Here is a 25,353-nt window from a genome sequence, read left to right as displayed (position 1 = left end):
GTTAGGTCTGTGTCCATCTTTACTTTGGAGAATGAATACAGACAGGTGAGAATGCTCTAAACCGAGAAAAACAAGAACTTACCCTTTGATCAGCTGGTGAAACAGATGGAGAAGCTGCACAGAATTTCTTATTTCAGAAGGCTGCAACTTAAAATAGAACTGGATTTCTTCATATGTTAATGCTAGCATTCATGAAGGGCTGGACTCAACTGCAACAACCACAATTAACCTTAATCTCCACAGACTGCAAGAATTCTCTTTAAAATCAGCTAGTGGATGGTGGTGGTCATTATTTCAACTAGTCTTCATCAGTAAGATGAGAACAAAGCAGACCTGTTTGCATTTTTTTTAAACTGAAGATTTATTGGAAAGAAATTTGATCCCATATCTTTTCAGCAATATAGGATATTTAGCATTTTATACAGACTGTATTCAAGTAGAAAAGATTACATTAAAAATTTCTTAATATTGCACTTGGGACAAGTCGTGGCTAAGCTACTAACATTAGCATTCCAGAACAAAATCAGACATAGTCTCCAGAACTTTAGTGAGCTGCCTTGTGATTTCTTCACAGGTACTTTGACATACTGTGCTATTCAACTTTAGCTCACTGCTAAGAGTAATTCCTGTAATTTAAAGGTAAAGGCAAGCAATATGCTATCTGCTACCAGGAATGATTTTGGCAATTGCTTCATTCACATTATTTCACACTTCAGCCAAAATACTGTAGCCATTCACTTAACTCTTGTACAAGATCCCAGCGTACACGTGAGAGACTCCAATGCCCATGGGAAGTGAAATACCCACCTCCTTTTACTTATTATTTCCGCCAAATTACCACACAGGCAGGAACTTTTTGTGGCTCACTGAAACAGAGAAGCAGATTAAGGAGTATTTGCACACAGCAAGACACAGTCTTCACATGCCAAGCACAGCAGAAGCACGACTGGCATCTTCACATTATAGCAGTGTCTGGCCAATGGAGTCCCAGCAGGGATGGTCACTGCAGGAAAGCCTGAATGGGGGACAAATCCAAGAGGGAATAGAAGTGTAAAGGAGGAATTAACTACTGAGTCAGTATTAGGGATCAGACAGATTATTTAAAAAAAAGAAAAAAAATCCTGCTTAAAGGGGTGGATAATCAAGAATCATAGCAAGTGGCAGTCTGATGGCTTCTGGAAGAAACAGGACAGGGCTTAGTTATTAAATAAAACTGTTGCTCTGAACTGGTATTTAAAGACCTTGTTTCATGAAGAGGGAAAAGGGTTTGCATTTTACAGAAGCATGCAACTGAAAATTTGCACTGTGCAACTGCAACTGAAATCTGCACTATGAGAGAAATGCTGTGGACTCTACAATCTGAACACAGAGTGTGTGCAAAGGGTGGAAAACTGCAGGTCAGCAGCAGCTTCTCTCCCCTCTTGTATCTTGTTTAAATTCCCAGAACAGGTTCACTTACAACAGTTAAAAAGAGGTACCCTTACTTTCCTTCACCTTTAAAGCCAGTTTTACTTAAAAAAAAAAAAAAATTAAGAATGTTGAGTCACTAATGTCCATTTTATTATTAGCAGCAGTTTCAATTTTTATGTAAAAATAGTGTCAGCAGCTCTCACTAATGATGCAACTAAACTTTTGTTTTAGTAAGCAGTGTTACATAAAACCCAGAGTCACTTATTTGCTTCTTGCACTTTTTGCCTTAGTTTAGCAAATCACACAAGTAACTCTGCAGGGCCTGGCTGATGGAAGGAGCCAGTCTATCCATATCTGTAGACTTACCGGATTAGCCTATAAAGGACCGATCTTCACTGTGCATATTCATAACAGTAGTTTTCTTCTACTGTTATTTACCATAAAAAACACTGGGGCATTTTAATACAGACACTCTGCAGCCTTTGTTTTATCTCCTTCTTTTGCTGTAAGTGTGGTAAAAAACATGCAGTTCACAGGCTTGGTCTTTGGGACAACAGGGTTGGAAGTTACTGGTGTTTCAGTCACAGAAAAAAACCCACAAAGACAGACTGTGTTTAACCCCACAGTAAGCTCAGCTACATGAAAACATGAGAAAACCATACCTTGAAAAGGTGGAGTAAAACTCAGTAGTGAATACCAGGAAGCTGAGTTTTAGCAGATGATCTGCAGACATTCATCCATCTCCGGATGTCAGTCATTCACACAAAGCTCTGTTTAAATGATGCCATGCATCTCCAATAAAGTGTCAAAAGCAAAGTGTTACATAAGCAGCCAAGTGTTGGGTAATTAGCAAAACACAGACTAATGGTGCTTTGGCTCTCAGGGTAAGAAAAGCTCCACTGTCAATTCGGTGATTTGTACTCTCCCAAAACCTGAGCAAGTATCCCCTCAGTAAGTGAAAAAAATAAATCTGATGCCACTCGGTTTACTGACATACCAGACATGACTGTAGTTACCTACCGGAGATGTCATATAGTGTCTTCTGTAGCATTTTGTGATGCTTATCCTTTTTCAGAAAGCCAAAAAAGGCTTAAAGTCTATTTTAAATCTGACTTCCCTACACTATCCCCAATTATATTTGACAAATGATACATTTCTTACTATAAAACACCAAGTTTAAAAAATAACGAAGTGCTATCTTGGTTAGAAAACGCAGACTTGTACATATCCTTCCAACAATCCGATAAATCATAATAAGCAAAAAAATAAAAAATCAAAAGTCATTAAAATGGTTATTGTATAATTATAACTGGCTTATAGGCTTTTTCACTCCATTTCCCATATTAAATAAGTCTGCAGATGTACATTTAAAAAAATACTACTACCAAAAAAACCCAACTGCCACTCGGCCAGATTGTCACTTGGAAACAAACAGTAGCAGTTGTCTTTTCATGAAGAAAACTAAAATAGTGGCCAAGCTCAGTGACTAGGGCAGCACTACATATTTTAGCAAGTCCAGGAATACCCAGTCCCAAAATGTGCTGGTGTAAAAATGATTTAAACCAAGGCCTGCTCTTGGATCATGACACAATTACACTGAAGTTGGCTGGTGCTTGCCTTTAAAGTAGTATCAGTTGATCTTCTCTAGCCTCAAAAAGCAGTAACACTAACTATTAAAAAATGAGGAAGTCATGCTGTCAGCCAACAAGCAGCAGTCTATATGCAACACGCTACAAAACAGTAACTCCACCCTATAATCACAACCAGATTTTAATCACCTTTTCTATGAACACACATGCACACGGGATCTTAAACTGCAGTGCTCAAATCTGCTCAACAGATTCTTGCAGCTCACCCTGTGCTGTGTAATCCCAGATCCCATCTTTCAGTCAGGAAAGTCTGGGCCTGGCAGGGGATCTGCAAGGTGGGATGGGGAGGGAGCCTGACAGTGCCAGGCAGGAGGCCAGAAGAGAGATGGGGAGCGGTGCAGCCAGATGGAAAGGCACCCTGCACCCACATCCCCAGGAGCAGCCAACAGGGTGAGAAACCAGCAACAGGGATAAAGAAGGATCTGAAGACTGGAAGAGACTGTAAAGCTTAAAAGCAATAACATATGTGGCTTTGTACTGCTATTTTTCTTTGTGCCCAGTTTTCGGTTCCAAGCACAAGAGTACACCCCCAAGCTCTGTACAAAATCAACATTCATGTTTCAATATCCCATCTGGAAAAGTCAGGAACCGCCTATCAATTTGGCAACTGTTGTGTTTTCACGTGAGAAGAAATCAAAATTCAGGTGCTCTATAGGAACAAGAGTAAATGCAAGAAACTCTTCATATCTGCTATGAATTCAACAATATTAGTGGTAAACATTTCTGCACATCAATCTTCAGTAATTTCGTAGTGCCTAGCACTTACTACACAGACATTGTCAGCTTCAGAGGGCCTTGATTTCACTGTTACCACATAACAGGTACCAAAAAAATACTTAAAATCTACACCAGTCAGTGGCAGCTATGATTTATCAGAAAAACGCCTGCCTTGTTTTTTACTCCAGTGTTCTGTTTGTAAAATGTCCTCTTAAAAAGTCTTGCATTACTAAGTTAACTACTACGGCATAGTGGAACTATCATCTGTAATACCAAGTATAGCAGATTGGTTTTGAAAACAACACTCCGATATCTGAGTAAAATGATTATAAATGCTAGAAAAATATGACAGACTAATGTTTCTGGAGAAAAACCCAAACAACCAACCCAAACTGCACTAAGAACTTTCTCCCCCATGAAAACATACAAAAGCTACAGCAAGATAGGCAAAGATATCAGACTTGTCAACCTGGGAAAAGCATAATCTTAAGCATGAAACATGGTCCTTATTTCCATGTTGGGTATAGCCACCAGGAACAACTATTTTCAGTATTTGGAAAGGCAAAAACTTATCTCACCAATCACTTTAATAAAAATTATTACAACCTATTAAAATCAAGGAGATTTAAGCTTTCACAAACAATTTCGAGATTTAATTTTTTCCACCAGGATTTGGAAAATAAAAAACTTCAAGCATTGCTTCCATCACCAGCATCTTCCCTCAGCTGCCTGTTGCTTAAGTGACTATAAACGTGAGTAGCATCATGTAGTGTCTCATTACTTTCAACAGTATGAAGAGACTAAGAATTGGAGTTAAATCTTAATGTTTTGACTAAGATAATTTTCACAAGACATGTGCAACAAAATACCCAGCTTGTTTTGGAAGCAGCTTTGTATTTAACATTTAGAATTCTTCTGTCTGGTAAGATGCAAGTATAATGGAAGTCTAACATCTACAGTTATGCAAGTACACAACCCCCCCACATACATCACTAGTAAATAATCAGACTGCATACAAGATTATTTGTAAAAGTAATAAAACCCTTTGATGCTCCATATTTTTATGCTGGCAAACAGCTCTCCTGATATAAAAGGCACTTTGAAAACCCAATATGGTTTGGTTCATTAAGTTTGCAAAGTACAAACAATTGTACAAACATACAATTATATTGAAGCATGTCAGCCATTGTGACATCATCTACAAAACACGTTTCCAATTGTCAATAACACTGGTTTCATGGGAATGAGCAGTGGTTTCAGCAGCTTTACTGAAGACATGACAGGGTTTCCAGTACCGCCATCTTATTAAGTAAAAACCCCGCAAAAACTTACAAGTTTGGGGGCCCCAAAAAAACCAAGACCCAAAGTCCATAACATTCATTCAACAGTTACTCCTTAGCAGTGAACTCCACCCATGGCCCAAGGGCAGGAATCTATTCAGTCGATTGCAGAACAGTGGTGGAGGCAGGCTCTGTCTCGAGAAGTAGGTTGTTATACCAGTACAGTACTGAAAACTTTGGTCCAACAGCACAATTCCAGAAATTCACTACATGGCTGCAACATCAATCTGTATGTAAAGCTGTCTTACTCCCGCCTATGGAAAAGGGAAGGAGAATTAAAAACCCACTAAAGCCAAAGCAATTTACCTGCCCTGAACATCAGTCCACATCAATAAATTACCTAGCAAAAAACCCTCAATGTCTTACTTATCTGTAATTCATCTCCCACATTTAGCACATTCACTGAGCGCAGTGTGAATACAGGGTTCTTCACACAGTCAAGTAATGATATATTAGCATTAGCTTTGCTACATTACCTCCTCTGATTCATCCTAAATCACTGCCACACGTGAAGCTGCACAAAAGCAATTCTTACTTTCTTTTGTACAAGTTTAACTTCCTCAAAAGCAAGCTGCTTGAAGAGCTGTCGGTTTAAAATGGAGCTAAGCACAAGAGCGTAACACAGGATTTTGTTGTTCAAACCAAAATCACTCTACATTATGATTTTGGCAAGAAAGTCATCACATGTGCAAGCAGCCAGTGCACCGAAAAGCTTGAATAGGTCTGTGGTCAGAAGCCCCATCCCAAGGGAGACCTCAGCTATTTTCTTGGTTCCTCATAGGTCAATATAGGTCAACCCAATTTGATACACATGAGGTGTTATTTCCATTAAGAGGCATCAAAAACTAATGCAGAGAGGTACAGTAATTCCACCTACAAATTGTTCTATACAGCTGGAGCAGAGAAGCTTTCCAAAACACAGATTCCAAACCCAGAAACACTTAATTTTGCTAGATAGATATCACATCACTTGACAGGCAATTTATGTTTGGAGATGATAAGACATACCTGAGTAAAAATATTGTGAGTCTGGCTTAGAATCCACCTTCCATCAGCATCAGGAGCTACTAATAATTTCAAAGTCCCTATGTAAACATCAGTACAGAGGGTCCAGAAATGTGGATCATGTAAACTGTAAACTCCTTGCAACTGCTGCACCTAAAAATATGGCAAATTTCAGAAAATACATTTGAGAAAGTGTTTGTCTGTACTATGGTTTTTATAGAAAATATTATAAAAGCCAATGCACTCTTTTCCTTCTAGTTCACTGTGCAATTTATGATCTTTCAGCAAAATTCCTCGTTACTATCTCAGTCATCTTAAGCAAGGTGAAATCGTGTAACAGATTTGTGTATGTGCTGTGATTTTGTACCATGTATTTACATTCTACATATATTTTACTGAAACCATTTCTGAAAATAGAGGTGTCCAAGAGAAAAAAGTCAGTTACTGAATTTTTGAGAGGGCATTCAATTAAAATTGCAATGTTTGCAAATGTGCTAATTCTGCCATGAAACAATTTGTGAGATTCTAACTTCAGTGGAAAGATATTCATATATAATTTATATTCATTCATACTTTAACATTTCTGTAAATATTCAGTGAGGGCTTAGGTTGGTCCTGCCAACCCCCTTCTTTTTCCTCTGTCCAGTTTTAGCAAACCCTCCAAGTGACCAATTTCAATCTGTAACTTCCCCAGGGAAGGCAGCATTCCTACAAGTGCTTTGTATTAACTTTGCAAAGACAATTCAGTGTTCAGGTCATGACACAGTAATAGATTAGTTCAACAGGAGAACAGGTCAAACCCAGAGTAACCTCTGTATACTCAAATACACTTCCAATGTTACTCCATCTCACATTACTAAGAACTAGATTTGAGGGAGACAAAAACTGAACAAAACAGAAAACCATTCTACACTTTGTACAAGCACAGAATACTTTGGGAGGAAAAGCTTCGGGATCTATTTTTCTCAACTAACACACCACATTTTTAAAGCACAAACTGAGGTGAAGCTACACACAATTTAGGACTTCAGGAAAACATTCATTATAATTGGTACTTCCACTTGTATATTCTAAGGAACCTTTACAGGCATTACTGAAAAAAACATCATTAAATATCCTCATACACACAGCTGAGGCTCAATCAGCCAGCAGCTTGATGAGCAAAGATGGCTTAAGAGCTCACCCTCTGGTAGCACTGGGGCAGGGCATTTTCCAAGGAAGGAGGAGTTCGCTGCATCAAAATCCCAATGGATTCTTTTAAAAGTGGAACAATACTAGAAAGAAAAAAGGAAATTAGGTATTATTTATTACATTTTCAAAAGATGCAACCTAAGATTCCTTAACACACTTGAGACATTCTTCTTTAGTTGTTTCACTAAAAGCTGAGAATGTTGCCATGAAAACCTAATGCAGAAAACAGAAGGATTTACAAAATTGGTGTGGTGTCTCACCAAAGGTAAGATTACTTCTCCCCCAGGTTTTCCACAGAACTACCCAGTGGCTGATCACAAAAGATTAATAGTTTAATCACGGGATCTGAGATGAAAGCTCTTAGTATTTTAGAAGTTACACAACAAAGCAGGTGATCAGTAGAGCTCAAAACCTACTTCAGTGGCAAATCATTGACAAGTACTCAGAACAATATCCAACTGCAATGGGTTTTGCTTTTGTGTTTGGGTTTTGCTTAAGGCATATTTTTCTTATGACCTAAGATAATAATAGGGCAATCATAAAATGAAATCAGTGTGGAGCAATCCAGCTATAACAAAGTTATTTTGTCAGAAACAGACAACTTTGCATATTCTTGAAGTGAACTATGGGTAGGGTCTCATCCAAGCTCAGGGGTTAAACATTTGGAAGCAATTAGAGGTTCCCTCCTGGCCAAATGGTCTTATTTAATCAGCTAACTAAGAAGACATTTAATACCTTTTTTTATTGTTATTACTTTTTTTTTTTTTAATAAAATCAGGAGACCAGTAAGCCCATACCCTGAAGCTACCACTAAAAAGTTATACTCTTATTAAATATTCAGCATGGTGACTTTTTTGTTTAGGTGTAGTGCACCATGCCTGGTCCAGTAGAGCATCCCAACACTTTCAAAAGGATGACAAATATCTATAACCCAACACTAAAGCTTAAATAGCAACCTAATTTCAAGAGCATACAACTCACTGAACACTCTGGATCAAAAGTGACTATATATTGCAGAAATGGTAAGCTGAATTTCAGAGTTCAGCACTGGCATCACAGCTGCACTACACAGAGTGATGGGATTGAAAGCACACCCAAAACATTTGTAAGAGATTAACCAAGCTGGTTGTTAAAGAAAACCACAGAAAGTTTGTTTAAAATCTCATGAAGTGATGTGGAACACACTGCCCAGACCAGCTGCGTATTTGCAGATGGTGGACAACGTGACCTAACCAGTTTTTAACATGGTTCCATGGAAGCAGTGCTGGCTGACTGACTGCTCAGCTCACCCCTTGACTAAACCTTAGCCAGGGGCAGGAGGGACTTAGAGGGTGTGTGACTCCTGTCTAATGAACCTCCTGGAGAAACCACCACCCTAAAATTAAGTCTTCTTGCAGGGACAGTGGTGGTTCCAGCCAAAGTCACTGCTGGGTGCACTCTATCACATGGCCTCACACAGTTGTGCTGCTACCAAAGCAGCAGTTCAGAAATAGGAAGAAGCAATTAGGGACAGGCAGGAGTTGCCTGAACTGGACCTGTCACCAAGACAAACGTTTAGCAGTGCAATAACTGTCAATCTGTCTAAAGGAAGCCTAATTGGAGTGTCACATTCTAGAGTGGATGACAGAAGCTTAGGGAAAAAGAGGTTCTCTTATTAATGGACCCATCTCACTAAATAATGTCCATGTCACAAGCATTACATCAAGAGAAGCTGGAGCTGCCAAAACACTCCACTGATGAATTGATTTCAGTTTAACTCACTATTTAAAATGCAGGTTTCCTTCTTAATAAAAACCTTGAAAGACCAATACACAAGTTCAGGATGCAAACTGAATACAAGAATTTTGAACACCGACTCCATCCCCATAAATTTAACAAGGCCCCTCTAACATATGCATCCAAAGGCTTCAAAAACCACACACGTACAGGCTGCATACTTTTTCCCAGGGAAACAACTACAGGAATGGAGAATGTGATAGCCTGCCTTTTAATTGAAACATACCACTATGAGTGAAAAACGCTAGGACAAAAATCTAACAAAAAATGTCTAATTTGCACAACTTATTTACATTATTTGATAAAATTGGTGTACATTATCTGATGGAAGGGAAATTAACTGCCAGTAGATTTGGAGAAACAGTCTATGAAAGAAAAACATCTTAAGAGTCCAAAGAACAGAGGTAAATCAGGATGTGGCTTGATACCGTTGGTGAAGTTGAAGCATATCCTGGGTCACACCTTCCTCCTCTGTCTTAGTGTTCAGATACAAATGTCATCTTTTGAAAAGCTGAAAAGGCTTTTTGAAAAGCTGTAGTGATGTGACAGGCCCTCACAAATGCTGTTAAGAGCACAGAAGGCCATGGATACCCCTCTGCATCCAACGGGATACTATCTCACAAGATAGTCTTACTGTAAGCCAAACTAACACCACAAACAACAGAATCCAGTTTGATGATGTCTGATGTTTTCCATTGTTTCATGCATGCTACTTAAGTACAAAACCTTTAATTTAAAAACCAAAACTCCACACACTATGCTCTTTTCTCAAACATTAACTAAACACAGTAATCCTTAATCACAAGGAGGCACTAGAAATATCAGTTCCATCTCATGTGACTGAAGAAAACATTAGGAAAGATGACAAAACCAAGCAGGCTGAAAATGTGGTTAGAGAATTTGATGAAGTTTCCCTCTTTTTTTTTTTTTTTTGATTAGTCATTAGTGAAAAAAACACATGCCTGTCTCTGCAGCAACTATTGCAATGGTACTTCCCCTCTTTTTTGTTTTAAATGATAAGATCATTGAGGAAAATAAATAATGCTGATGGCTCATCAAGTGGAAAGCTTTCTCATGCATAAGCAGTCCTGAAGCTTTGCTGCTAAAGCAGACTCAGTTTTCCAGTGGTCTCTTGATTACCAAGCCCTATGTCTAAAACACCACACTCTTTTACCAGGCAATGGGATTTGAAAGAGGTGCGAACCTACAGCAAGACTTGGGATAAAAACATCTCCTCTGAAAAAGCTAGAACTGCAAAAGCAGCTGATGTTACAGCACATCACAGTTGCACTTGACAATGTTACAGAAGAAGTGAAAGGTGTTCAAACACATAAAAGCTATTTATATGAATCTGATACATCCACCCTGCCACTGACATAAGGCTTGATTAAAAATGAAGAGTGAAAACATCAAACTCTTAATTAACCTGCATCACGTTCAGATAATATTCGTCCTCATTCCAGTCCCATCCTGTTTATGCCACTGTTGTAGGCACAGCTAGCAGGACCCTGGCATTGTTATAGTCTCAGACTGCAGGGTAAAGAACCCTTTTCACAGTCATTGCACTCAGAGCACAGCAGGAAATTCATTCAGTGCTCTCAGCACTACAGGAAAGAGAGGATATTTGTGATAGACTTTGTGGAAGGTAAACAAACATTGCTAAGGATCAAGACCAGCTATGGTTCTTCAAATGCCGTAGCTCAAAATCTACAGCCACATTTCCACACTCTTTTCTTTTCTCCCCCTACCACCATCCATATCCACAGTGCCAACACTGTCGGCCTATTTGAGAACTTTAATAAAATTTCTCTACTAGGCAATGGCAACTTTAATCAGACTGCCAGCTTTGCTCAAGGCAAGGATCGCAGGTTTAAAATTTACTTTACTGATTCTGAATTGCTTGTTCTCATAACAACACAGTACCATGACTCTCAAGCAAGGTTGGCAGGTACCATTACCCTGTAAATAAAAGCAGGGCACGACATTTAGCAGTAATGGCTTAAAACACCACCATTGACAAACATGATAGTTTCGGAGGAGCTTTGCTATAAAACATTGCTTCTGAACCTTAGTGAATGCAGCACTTCATTTAAAAAAGTAATTTTTTTATATTGTTATGCCTCAAACATTAAAGGCATATATCCCAAACAGTACTGGCACACCCTCCCCCAAGGCTCTTTCATATTATATCATGTTCAAGAAGCTTTAGATTTTATGCAAAAAATTTATGTAACCCATGGAAACAACTTCACTAAATGTAAATTGCCCCGTTTCTTTGACCACTTAATGTGTAGTCTGCATAGCCCATGCAATCTAGTATGAGATTTAGTCTACTGTGCCTTTCTAGAAACATGTGGGTCTAATAGTGGTTTCAGACAAACTCAATTTATACCAGAGTTGTGGCTTTTGTGTGCTGACTAATTTCACATAGCTGACTGAAACACTAAAATTGCTTCAACGTTTCTGAATAAGGCTTAGAATACTAAGGCTAAAAACTAAATGAATATTTAGTTTTAAATATTAAAAGCAGTTTAGAGACTTGAGAAATTGTATATTGATTCAGGCACATACGAGGACACCACCTTGGAAAAAACAAGAGTGTCAACCTGAACAAGTATGAAATGGCCAAGCTTTTGTTAAAATAAGAAACCTTAAAAATGCTAGTAAGACACACTTGTCTATTTTAAGCATGTCCTATTTATAATTAAATGGACACTTGCATGAGATAGTACCAAAAGTAATCAAAGAAAGTTCATTAGATATTAGCAGTTGCATCCAGGCAAACTCAAATCCCACAGCAGATTTTCACTGTGCAGTCAGAATGTTCTGTGCTAACTCAGGAGGTGTTAGGCAGAGAATATGTTACCCTGGAGCAGCCTGAGCAAAGGATCACAGGAGCAACACAGAGAAACCGTGTCAGCAGCTGACAATTTGCACTAATTAGAGATGTTGTCTACAGCAAGGCTCAAGCATTTCATTTAAAAGCACTGCTTGACTTCTCTGAGGAAGCGTTGCTCAACCCTTCTGCCTCTGCACGACACAAAGCAGGTTACAAAGCAGAGTCTGTACAGCTTTATACTGCAACAGTCAGCTTTATGGTCATCTTATACAGGGATTTTTATGATTTCTCTTGGCAAGTGTGGCCATCATTTTAGAAACCTCAACAGAGAAGATCCACTAACAGAAGCAGGTGAGACTCAAGTAAATCTGAGAGAACTGCCCCAGCACTGAAGCAAAGCAAACACTCAATAAAAAAATGAATGAACAATTATCTTCACATAGACACTAGCAACCCTGGATCAAGAGCAATGATTCATTCCCCTCTGCACTCTCATGCAACTGATTTCATATTCTACTAGCTTATCAGAAAGTTCTACAAAAGGGAATAAGGATTTGTGTTCTGGCTTTATTCCTTCTTTGGATACATAAGTATCATAGAAAGAATACAGATTAAAAGAAAAAAACACCACAAACTCCAAAAAAACTAACAACAACAACAGCAAAAAAAACCCCAAGTTAAAAAGAGCCCAGGATCAAACCTACCCCTACTCATGCCCTGCAGATTCGAGGTCAAGATCAGACCATTAAGCAATAACTTGGGAGGATACAGTTCCAACTAGGGTGAAATACCCAAACATCATTAGAACTTTTGGACTTTATCAGACTGGCTTTTGCATCTCTGACTCAAAACCATGCTTGCTTTATTACAGTCACAAAGATCCTGATTACGGAACAGATCCTGATTTTCAAACACACATGCATGGGGTCCACTTGTTGTGGCGCACACACACACTCTAACCCCACTTTACCTTATCAAAATTGGTTTAACTAGTAGAAGGGACACACAAAAAATGGACAAATAATCCTTTGAAACAGCAGACAATTATTTAATCTATGAACACTAATCTTAGTGTACGGAAACCTGTGTTTTACTCAGCTACTACCTTTACCTCAGCAACAGTTTCTTCCCTCTTGTTAACCTGAACATTTTCTTTCCCATATTTTGAGATTTCAGTAATAGAAGTGGCTTGTAATAATTTGTCCTTTATGAAATTACAAGATGTTTAAGTCAAAACATTAAGAGTTTGTACTGAAATGATAACAGTGTTCTCTAGCAGAGAGCTTTCTGTGGGCGTTGTGTCTGAAGCACACTGCCCTACTTCAATAGATAGGGAGATTCACATCAATAATCCTGTGAATGCTGCCATGCATATGCTGTAAACATGCCATACATGGTATAAGCATCAGTAGCTGCAGTTCAGATGACATTCACCACTGCTGAAGAGACAAAGGTGTTCAGTTATTAGGTTGTAGCTGAGTTGTGGCACGCTGCCCTGTGCCACCAGTGAAACTGCTGCCAGAAAACCCCAATAACAGCGTCACTGAATGAAATATTTCCTTGTCCAGTCTAATCCAAATAGCTTCACATTTACAGTGATCTCAGTAAACAACAACTGGAAAAGTCTAGAGCTACTTGAAGCATTTCCATCAGATCTTAAAAGGAATAAGGATGTCTCAGAGTACAAATACAAAGGAAAAGACAGTTCTCGCCAGGGAAAGAAAAAAAAATTAAAACCACCAGCCTTGTCAAGGACAAGGGCACATCCTGTGCCAGGAGACTCAACTCTGCTGCCCTGAAGCCATTCTGCTCCATTTACTGGAGTACATTGGTTTATATAAGCATGTACTAAATACAGAGAGGAAGCTTTCTACAGCTTGAACCTGAAAGACGTTTTTGTAGTATTATGCAAACAGGCAAAATATGCAGATCTAAGAGCAAAAGCTGTACCTGTAGAAAAGAGAGAGAAAATAGCTCATACAAGAGCTCATCAGAACAGCTGTACAGAACAGAGGTAACATACCCCTCTCAGAAGAAAAGCAAACATTGTAAGTCATTAGCAGAACAGACAAACCTTTTCTTCTGAGCTGTAATTTCTGCTGTAAATAGCATCAGAAATACTACCAAACATCAGAGATAGCAACGCTTACCTTACACCTATAAGTAGTGCTATCAGCATGGAACAAATAGGATCTGCTATCATTAGACCGTAGTTCTGCATCAATATAGCAGATATGATCACACCAATACTTCCGAGCGTGTCTGCCACAATGTGCAGAAATACACCTGGAAAAGATCAGTTGACATCATTACAACTTGGCATTCTCAAAGGTAATGGAGTATTTCCATGACATTTTACAGAGAAGAGTTGCAAGAACTAGATAACATGATTTATACTTGTTTAATTTGTGGTCAATTTTGGGTCAAGCACACAGAAGGTGATCACAAGATTTTAACATATTTGTAGAATACAGACCATTTGAAGAATTTACATTCTTTTCTTCAGTTAGCAGAAAGGGGTATTTCACTTAAACAGTGATTAACAGATGCAGCTAGATTTTTTTCATACAATACCCACCCACGTTATAGCAAAGAAACTCACATTCCCTGATGCCTCCAGACAGTGCTAAGATGGACAGACTATTAACAGAAACAGCTCTGCAAAGCTTTGAAATATGCTATTGTTTCATTGACGACATCTTCCAGAAGTTATTTGGCAAAGAAATCCAAGACAAATAGTTTTGAGAATTAAACAATACTGCAGACATGAAAAACTTCACTCTTATTTTGAAGAACAACACTGCCTTAAAATACAAAGAAAGATGTACTTTGCAGCTAAGCCAAAATTTAGCCTTTGGAGCTCTCTGCTGGCCACGACGGGAAGTCATTCGGAAACTTTCTGAGAACAAGTCTCCAGACAGATAATCCCTCTTGTAAAAACAACACCCAACTACAAATCAGCTCTTAAGTGATTTTTCCAAGTCTGCATTTGTAGTGGGCCTGGCTGGGACAGAGCCAGGTTTTCTCCACAGCAGCCTGCACGATGCTGTGGTTTAGACAGCATCAAGGCCTTCTGTTTCTCACGGCCCCCACAGCAAGGAGGCTGATGGGAGCAAGATGCTGGGAGGGCACAGAGCCAGGACAGCTGACCCAAACAGACCAGGGGATACTCCATACCATCTCACACCATGCTCAGCAATAAAACTGGGGTGCTATCTTTTCAAAATAGCTGCTCAGAGACTTCCCTGGACATTGATCTGCTGGTGAGAGGTGACTGTCTTTGTGAATGATTGTCTGGTAAGTGATTGTCTTTGCATCACATGGTGGGGTTTTCTTCCCTCAGTATTGAAATATTAAAATAAAATTGAGTGGGTTTAATATGCTTCAATTAAAATGAGGTTTTCACGAAAAGACTGACTTTCAAATACCCTCTACTCAAGTATTGAGTATACATATGCATAATATGGGGTACTGTAAATTCTGGAAGAGGTTGTAAATGTTCCTTTTCAAACAAGACTGAAAATCATCCAATAAGAGAGAACACTATGTACATTTGAGTATGCCAAATAATTACTACCTCCTACCTCTCATAATTGTCTCCCTCTACCTTTTAAAAACAAAACCAAAACCAACAAACAGCCAAGCAAAGCTCAAAACCAATACCTAAACTATCCATAACTAATGCTCAAGAGATCATGGATTCCAACACTTCTTCAACAAATTTAGAGCAAATTACCATCTTCTCGAAAACAACTGTAAGAGCTTGAAGAAAGGCAAGTTTTAAACTCAGATACTCTTTTAACAATTATATCTGCATTTTTCAAATACATTTATCTTAATCATACTGTTTTTCATTTTCCAGAACATACATTGCAATTGGGCTCCTTAGGTTCCTGCTTTTAACCACTCTTTCCTAGTTTTTCATTATTTGATTTTTCAGCGTCAGTAAGAGAAACTGAATCCCAGATTTTGGGATCTCTCTTTTAAAATGTGTTGACACTGCACTACATTTAGACTTCAGTGAATGACACATGCACAGGGTACAGCACTGCTCTGTTTACAGGGGGAATGGGATTTCATAGAACAGCTCCTCTAAGCCAAATGTGGCATTTATCCAGAGGAGCCCTCTAAAACAGATGAGTGACAGGCAGACCATGATAAAACCAATAAACCATTATACTTAGTACCATCATACCTTGTAAAATCTGTTTGCTGGATCCAGTCACTGCTTCAAGTGAATGGTCATCTGTGAAGACAATTATTGACACATTAACCTAGACAAAGGCTCTCTCTAGTGGTACATTCTGTTACAGTCTTCCTTTTGGACATTTCTAATTGCCCAACAAGGATAAGACCTGGAGAAGGTAGAACTAAGCAAAGAACATCCAAGCAGATTAATGCCTCTGTGGAACATACCAGAAAGATATGTTGAGAAAAACTTGTTAAAGGATAGCAAATGACTTCTAGTGAAGATACACAATATATTACACAAAAGTTGATTTGAATATCAAATTGCACAACACAGACAGCTACATTCACTGTTCCACTGGCTGGGGAGTGTGGGGAAGGCAAGGAAGAAGCAGAAGCAGGGAGCTCCTACTCTCCAACCAAATACCAGGAGAACTCCTGGAAAACAAGCACCACTTTTCTGCTAAGAATAGCAAGGAAGAGAAAAGTAAGTATTTTTACACTCTCTGTCACCTCCTGTCTGCAACTTGCCATGCTATTCCCTGCTCTGAATGTGCACATTTTCAGTCACATCAGATCCTAGCTTAGGGCTAAGGCAGGAAGGACTGACAACCCTGCAACACCACAAGGCTTTCACCTGCATTGTTTCAATAGGTTGCCTCTTCTCCCACAGTGAAGGTTACTGATCATATTTTCGTGAACCTCTCTTCCCACATTGTTTGCCTTTACAGAAAAGATTTAAACATACCTAAGATAACAAGCACCTTTTTCATAACCACCTTTTTGAAACAGATTACAACTACACAAGATGTGGAAAATCTTCTTTGAAATCACAAACCAACTACAACTAACAATCCATAAGTACCCAAAGTTTGTTCATATTTTCTAATACCTTGAGCTGTAAGATTATTCAAATGGAGAACATTAGCAAAGCAGCTTAACTTTGCCTATTGATTTAAATGAAAAAATTGAAGCCGAGTACTTAAAAATTTCATTATATTGCCACTGCATACAGCTGTTCTATCTTTTGCCAACACATAACATTAAGGTGAACATTCAAAAACCACAGGTAAATCACAGCCTTTAAAAACTAACACCGAACTTACTGCAAGTGACACACAAAACGCACCACGACACATGGAGTGGCACAGCATACTGGACATGTCATGAAACTACTTCCATGTATGATCGCAACAAGCTGCCAACACCCTCTCTTTTTTTTTCCCACTAAGTCATTGTAGCACATTTAGACCAAGTCAAGATGGTCTAGGACATTACCTAAGTACTTACCATGGCAATAATCCTGACCATGAGAGTGTCCATGGCCGTGACCATGACTGTGTCCGTGGGAATGTTTCTGTTCGTGGCTGTGCCCGTGACCTCCGTGGCTGTGCCCGTGGCCGAGACCACCATTGAACAGAGAATGACTGTGCTCATGCCCTGTAACAAATACCACCGTCAGAGTATGAACTTAATAATGAATTAAACTACACTTACATTTGGTTCTAAGCCACTCAAAACCTATTTGCCTTTTAGGTCATCTTAAGGTAAGTTTTAAATAAGTTAAGAAACTAAACAAAACAGTTTGTCATCTACAGCTCTGCTGTGCAGCTATATAAAATATATATATATATACACACACACAATAAAATATATACCTCATTTGAGAAGTCAAGTGCTTTAATGCATTCCCACTTCTGAGAAGTTGTGCTACACTTTTAATACAATTTGAAAAATGTTCACCTAATTAGATGTAATCACATTAAAAGTAGCTGTTTTAAGAAACCAGAAATTAGCTATCATTCACACATTCAAAATTCAAGCTTTAGATTGCTGCTCAAAGACAAAAGACTGTTCTCTTCCACTGGACTATGTAAGTTCATATGTTAAGCTGAATGAGACACCAATAGGCTTTGCAGAAAAAACCCCAAAGTGTTCACCACATGTATTTAGGCAAATAAATTCTGCATTTCAATTCGAAGACACTTGAGTTGAGAAGCACCTGAAGCTGAATCATCCCATACTTAAAATTTGTTTCAGACAAGGTTTTCCTAATTTTTTGGCAACAACCTTGCTTAAGTCCAGCTTAATTTTTAACAAAAGATACTCTGCAAATCTCTTTCAAGAAGGTGCAGATGAGTGCCTGTTCAGAACAGTGCCTGTTCCAGAAAGCATACTGTAGAGTTCCAGGTGCTCCAGTTAATGGATATTAACATGAGAAGTAAAACAGTGACTAAGGCTAGTGATAAAACACCTAAGTCAGAAGTCACATATACATTTGGCTAGGATTGCTACTAAAAAGACATTAAAATTTAATACTGGGGTTCTCATGGAGGATTATAAGGTCCTGGAACACAGGGTGCCAAGAAAGGAAACGGTACTGGAAAGGTGCAGACATCCTACCAGCTCCATGTGAATGCCCGTGACCTCCGTGCTGAAAAACAAATATTCCTATAAGATTTACAATGAATCCTAGTATAGAAACAGGAAGAAGTCTCTCATGATGCACATCAGGAGGCTCAAGTGCTCTCTAAACAACAAAAAAAAACAAAAACAAAACACAAATGTAGAGTTTTACAATTTCTTTATATTATTAAAAGGTGCTGAAAAAACTACTTAGATACAGGAGCATTCTCATACAAACACATATACAGACATACCTAGAAATTACTCAGGACTACCAGTTTCTGGGATGATAGACTAATTCTTATTGTCTGAAGCTGAAATTTTATTATTTAAACTCTGAAACTACAGTAGAATATTCTGATAGTGTAGCTAAGTGTTACAAGATTTCATTTTGCTGTGGGATGTGGCTCAACACCACATGAAACCATTCAAGTTTGTTCTAGTATGTGGATTGCCCAAGTCACCTAAACAACTTCCAGCAGTCTAGAACACTATTTCTTCCTTTCTCCAGAGAAGGGTGAGGCAATGAGGGAAACGAAATGAAGACTGAGAACAAATTGTGACATTTTTTAGAACTTCCAAAATCTAGATTGATTTTTGGTTTTTAAATTCTTTTTTACCCTACTTTATTTGGGATTTTTTTCTCAGTGGGACATTACAGGCCTAATACATTTTGCATCTGAAGTTAAGTGTTGACAAGCGTAAATTACTGTTGACAGAGGAGAAAAACATTCACCATCTCTCCACAGGAACGAAAGGTACAGGCAGTAGCAAGACAATGAAACTTCCAGCAGAGGTAAAATTTTAAAGCAGCAATGAGAAAAGAAGTCACCATCACAAGGAAAGGGAATATTTCCCATAGGGGCTAAGACCAGTAGGAAGATAATTACGTTTCACCAATACTCCAACCAATCAGCTTTTAATTTTTCTAGTAAGTTTTGTTCCTGTTTCTAGATCTGAAGTTGTCCAAGCTTACAGGCAATTTCAGCCCAGCTTGTACTGATTCTAAAGTATTTATAGGCTTATCAGTGCAGAAGACCTGTTCCTAAAAGCTCTTTCCAGTTCTCTATTAAAAAAAGAAAAATTCACTAGAACATCTTATGAAGTAGAAGTCTAAACAAATTTACAGTCTATCTCCCACATTAAAAGTAAAAGCATCAATGCAAGCTGATCTGAAATAGTTATCAATTTTACTCTTAATCCTTTATGTTGCCCTTAATATCTAAATTTCAATCTTGAAATTATCACCTGAACCATCATATAAAAAAAAATTCAAGAAAAGAGCCCTTGTAAATCTCTAAGCTATTAGTACTTGCCATTTATATCAGACTTCAAGATTTGGAGGAAAGTGCTCTTTCTTTAACAAGTTAGTGCCACTTCTTTACAGAATGTGACTTATGACTAACTTTTCTACTCTGAGTGGTTACTTTCGACCTTTCCTTCTTGGCCTCATTTGTCCTTTAACAATGAGAAGTGAACATCTTGCTATGACATACTTAACTGGCTCAAAAAAAGGACAGGCTGCATCTCCCAGAATCTTTACACATAAACAAAATACACCATTTAAGAAGCTAGTACAGATACACTGAAAAAGCTGGGTTTCTGTGTCACAAAACAGCAGTATCAGATGGCCCTATTCTCTGTTCAAATCACAGATTTTTAATCAATTATGAACTTAATTTATTTAATTCAATAATTTCACCCCTATTAATCATAGAAATGTGACAATTGACAGTGTAATTTACTTCATAACATACCTCAACGCCTTCAGAAAAAATGAAGAATGCTGTAAAGATGAGGAATAAACCATTCACAAAACCAGCAAGTACTTCTGCTCGAACATACCTGCAAGAAACAGAAAAAGCAATAGCAGATATTACCACATTCATTTAAATGCTGAAATTTAGAGGTGGAACTCAAGAGACTGGAGTGCAATCTTCCAGTTCTCAAACAGTTGTGTTACAGAGGAATTTGCTAAATGGAAGATGCAGCATATAAACTAAGAGTATGAAATGGATTAAATTGTATTTCGACAGACACTACCTGATCCACATCAGCTATCACCTGCTCTACATGAAAGAAATCTTTCAATATGTCAAAATCTTTCCATTTAAGATCATCTCTAGTGGAAATTACGGTATAAAGATATATTTGGGGAAGCCACAAACTAAGATAAGCATACGAGATGTAATCAAAGTCTTCTTTGATTTGCTTCCCATCTAGAAGGGGGATTACTAGTAAAAATTTTAAGAAGAAATTATTTCAAACATCAAATTTTGCCAATAAAAACCTGCCAGGTTAGAACAACATGTAATTTCCACGTAGCAAACACAAAACTTAATAAATTATGTCCGTTCTCTAATAAATAGAACACCAGCTCTTTAAAGGAAGAGCAGTAATTAATACACAACCTGTTTTCATTGCAATTGAGTTCATAGTACAATTCTTCCTAAATTGATTTTTGGGCACACTGGAGTTTCCACCTTAATGAAACTGTGCTTTAAGTTTCAGACTACATGATTCACACTTAAGCAAGACAGCTGAAGCTAAACGATGTCACTCAGGTCAGGGATGTCATCGGGAGTGCAGCAGCCCATGTTACACCTCATTTGCTGTTAATCAGTATTACAACCAGTAATATTGTACCGCCAGTATTGTTTTATAGGGCACAACTGCAATGTTCAGTGAAACCAAGTGACCCTCAACCAGAGCCAGCTGCAGCAGGTATATCCTCCAAGGGCGCGATGGGATGACACCTCAGCCTTGAGGATCCGGATTAACAGCAGCCACAAATGGCAGATGCCAAATCCTACTGATTCCAAGAATCACAGCTTATAATCTCAGATGCAGCATCTCTGCCATTTAACTCCTTTCAGCTGTAACTTTCTGTTCCAAAGAAGGCAAGGGACACCAGAAGCCAAAGCCCCTGTAACGCTCCTCACTGCACTGTGAGGACAAACCCAGGATGCTGCTCTCTCTCTCTTCACTGGTGCCATTAATATTTTTACTATTTCTAGGGGGATATTAACCTAGAGATTTACATAACTCACCTTAAAAACCCTCACACTTTCAACATAGCTTTTCCATGTTCTGCAAAAAGAGGTTTTGTTTATAGAGGGAAAAATGACTGCCTAAACATTTGCTACAGTACATTAAGGTAACAGCCTGAAGTTTCTTACCCATATGAGAAAGCATCGTTTGACCTCCATTTTGAAATAACTGAAGCTGCTAATCCAGCCAACAGAGCAGTACAGTCAAAAAACATATGAAAAGAATCTGATATTAGACCTAAACTGAAAGAGAACAAGAAAAAATGTTATGTTCCACATGTTGAACGTGAAAAAAAAATCCACAGCAAATAATCTTTTACACACTAGCAGAATACACTGTGTTTCTGAGCTTCGGACGTGATTTTGCTAGCACAGAGGAGAAATCCGCAGTTCATCATCAACATAAATATAATGCTCAAACTGATTTTGTCAGCACTTTGAAAGGCACTTTGGAAGAGTGCTTGGCAAAAAAAATCCTCCTAGCGTATGATTTTGGTGCTGGTGAAAGGTGGTTTCCCCTGACACACTCAACTGTGGAAGAAGTGGATTTGGAAGAGAGGAGAGAGAACAAGTATCTTGATCTATATATTTACATTTACTTTATGGACACATACAGAGTTCTCTGTATACACACAACTGTAACATTTAAGGCAGAAAGATGATGGCATGGTGAATTGTCCTCAGGTGCTGCAGCCACCAAAGCAGGAAACAGACGAAGTTGTTCTGAACAAACTTTAAAAGACCAGCAAATGTTTTAGCTGGATGCCTATGAAGTAGCAAAATGGAATTTGCTACTGAATTCTTGCAGTGTGTTGGTGACAGCTTCCCCCTGTCCCAAACCAGGTGGCATCTCTAGGGAAACTCATCGCTTTAGATTTGGTTCTTGATAGGGAAGATTCAGCGGGGGAAAAAAAACCCACAAAACACACCAAACATTTGGGAAGAAAGTAAATAGGGTGACAGTAACTCTAAGTTGTAATGATTATGAAATGGGGGGAATAAGCATAGCTAAACAGAGATAGCTAATGGTTTCTGTTTTTGGTGTTTTGGTTTTTTTTTTCAATAGAGTCTCCTAGGGAAGAGAAGTATATAAAGGCTGTTACTGAAACAAAATCCCACACTAGCTCCAGAACCAGAAATCACACAGCAAGTTACCATGGCACTGTGCTCACACCTGCAAACCTCAGCAAGGCAAGACTTAGGGTAGGTGCAACAACAATACAGCTGTGCTGCTGTTCCAAGACCTAAGCTCACAACTCCAGGTGGCCAGAGGCATGTGGATTTATCAACAGGGAACAGCATAGCCTGTGTCTGCAGTGCAATTCACCACATGGCATAACCATGCCCTGGATCATGGGTACAGCTATAAGTGATTTAGCTGCACAAGTGGCAGGAAGCCTGATAAGAGGCCAATCTCATTTCATCTGAGGCTTTTTTTAAGTGACCTATAAATTAACAAGACTTTTTAAAAAACTGTGTGCAAAGTGATTATTAAAGTAAACAAGCAATTCATGTATGGAAGAACTTTGTTTAGAAATGGAACACACCATCCAGAGTATAAACTAGTGTCTAAGGGAGGACACTTCCACAGCTCATTTAATAAAACAAGTTTAATACCAAATTACACAAGTGTACATGTAATAGCATTTTAAAACAGAACAGCCCAAGTAGCAGATTTCAACTTTAAACAAGCGCTCAGCTAACAAAATACCACATCCAGTTCTGTTTTCTGTGCTTCAAGACTGTCAGCATTCCAAAGTATTTGTAGGATGATCACATAAATGACAAACCAGCTATGTGAGTTCAGGAAGCAACCTGCCTGGCAAACAAAAGCTAATCTCTCATGTTGGGAGCAATGGAGCTGTGCTCTGCAAAATGAAGAAATAATTTTCCCTGCATAGCTCCTTGTTTTCTTGTTCTTCCATGGCATGAACTGTCTGTTTTGACTGAAGGCATTCCTCATCATTTTCTCTGCTACCCCTCTCCACTAAAGAGGTGCTTGCTAAGACATTGTTTTGTTCTAGCCCAAAATCTAGGCCTAGAGATACCCAAAATTAGTGACTTGAAGTGTAAACAAAAGGTTCAACTAATGCAATCACAATTCTTAACCTCAGTTATGAATAAAAATAAGTGAGTCTTCTCAGTTTCAATTGTCAAATTCTATAGTGACAAAGTTCTGCCAAGTGTCACTCCTAATTACCTCATATGCAGGACTTTTTTAAGTCCCACTATGAAAAAAACTATTATGCTTAAAAGACAGAACAAACTCACATGAAGATAAACCTCTTTATACTGAAACAGACTATGCACATAATAACCCTCACAAAACTGCAAAGTGAATCAACATCAAAGCCAAAACCACATAGTCTGTGTGCCACTGAGATATTCTGTGCCCAAGATAACACCGGGTGCTCACTAGTGATACACTGTAGCTTTGATTAATTACCGTAATCAAAGTAAGGATTTTATAGTGTAGGTTGAGAGAGTCACAAAAACAGGCTGTTAGGATGCAACTGTTTCCAAGTCCGTATTGCTCCGTTTACTCAAGACTCTTAAAAAAGAAGAGTCTCAGTAATTTGTGTCCATTCTACAGCTTTTGGTGAGGACTACTTTAGGTTCCATGTGGAAGGACACTGCTGGGCTTAAATGACATTTCCATGCCAGTCCACTCTGAACTGAACTATTGACAAAGAGAGTGAAATACTACCATAAAACAACTTCTCTATCACGAGTGAAGCATGATGGATACTAGCACCACTGTCTCCCTGTATACCATACATCAGTACAGCAGTTACTTTGCATTTGTGTTTATATTTTGCTGCAGATTTTTCGGTAGCAATTTAGTCAAGTCTCTCCTGTTTTTTCCACCTTTGTGAATTTATGTGCTTTGTGAAGTACCACTTAATTATACCTGGATGTGCTAATTCCTGTTTCTTCCTCGGAAAGAGGAAGGAACCCAGGAATCAGCCTACAGACTGCACCACGCTCCCAAACAGAGGATGTCTGTGGCAAGCGGCGGCACGAAACGGTTACAACCCCCGAGTCCTGAAACTGGGGCCAAGGCCAGGCTTCCTCCTCAGCCCAGAGCCGAACGCGACAGCAGTGCCGAACAGGATTCCCCCCTGAGGCGCCGAGCCGCGCCGCCCCCGCACCGCAGGGCCCCGGCGGAGGGGCGGCCGAGCCGGTCGCTGCCCACGGGAGCGCTCCCGGCCGGGGCAGCGCTCCAGCAGCCCCAGGCTGTGCCGAGCGGCCCCTCCGCAGGCGGGCGGGAGGCCCGGCCCGGCCCCGCCGAGCGGAGACGTGGCACTGGCCGGGCGGGAGGCGCCGCTTCCTGCGCGCTGGGGCCGCGCCCGGCCCGCCCCGCGCCCCCAGCCCCGCTACCTGTTACTCCAGATGCCGTAGAGCAGCTCCACGAAGGCGAAGGAGAGGTTGAGGCAGAGGAAGGAGAAGAGGTTGCGGGAGGTCTTGTCCGCCAGGATGGACCTGCGCACGGAGCACAGCGCGGGTCACCGCGGCCGGCACAGCGGCAGGAGGCCGGGCCGGGCCGGACAGACCGCCGGGCGGCCCGGGCACCCCCGGCACCACCTTCCCCGGCCCCTCCGCGGGGGCTCGGCCGCGGCCCCCGCTGCCCCCAGCCCGCCCCGAGCCGCTCCCTCACCTGAACCAGCCCGACACCTTCCTGAGCAGGTTGAGCCTGGGCGGCTTGTACTCATCGTCCTTGACGGAGAGCGGCAGCATCTCGGCGGGGCCGGGCGCGATGGGGCCGGGCCGGCGGCGCGGGC

The 25,353-nt window shown here is 39.7% G+C and overlaps 1 protein-coding gene across 2 annotated transcripts; it reads right to left on the bottom strand.

The window, feature by feature from the left end:
- Positions 1-336: 336 nt before the first annotated feature.
- On the bottom strand, positions 337-25,353 carry SLC30A7 (solute carrier family 30 member 7). 2 transcript variants are annotated; one of them, XM_050306813.1, is made up of 11 exons: positions 25,230-25,353; positions 24,953-25,054; positions 21,701-21,814; positions 20,279-20,366; positions 18,519-18,645; positions 17,406-17,555; positions 16,123-16,173; positions 14,078-14,213; positions 7,305-7,395; positions 6,125-6,274; positions 337-5,370 (listed from the first exon to the last, which is right to left on the bottom strand). In XM_050306813.1, the coding sequence occupies exons 1-11, from the start codon at positions 25,307-25,309 to the stop codon at positions 5,323-5,325; spliced, it is 1,137 nt and encodes a 378-aa protein (XP_050162770.1). In that variant the 5' UTR covers positions 25,310-25,353; the 3' UTR covers positions 337-5,322. The 2 variants fall into 2 exon arrangements, with proteins under 2 accessions (XP_050162770.1, XP_050162771.1); XM_050306814.1 differs by having other exon boundaries at positions 21,701-21,809.

Source organism: Myiozetetes cayanensis, unplaced genomic scaffold (genome assembly GCF_022539395.1).
Source record: "Myiozetetes cayanensis isolate MyiCay16 unplaced genomic scaffold, myiCay2020 scf12, whole genome shotgun sequence".
Lineage (NCBI taxonomy): Eukaryota > Metazoa > Chordata > Aves > Passeriformes > Tyrannidae > Myiozetetes > Myiozetetes cayanensis.
This window is presented reverse-complemented; position numbering and strand designations above follow the sequence as displayed.

Bases quoted from the DNA above. Each gene is read 5' to 3' on its own strand.
- SLC30A7 (XM_050306813.1), bottom strand. From the start codon at position 25,309: ATGCTGCCGCTCTCCGTCAAGGACGATGAGTACAAGCCGCCCAGGCTC. The intron at 21,815-24,952 runs GTAGCGGGGCTG...GTTCTCTTTCAG, and splicing joins TACGGCATCTGGAGTAACAG to TTTAGGTCTAATATCAGATT. The intron at 14,214-16,122 runs GTATGATGGTAC...GATCTTTTCCAG, and splicing joins CAGCAAACAGATTTTACAAG to GTGTATTTCTGCACATTGTG.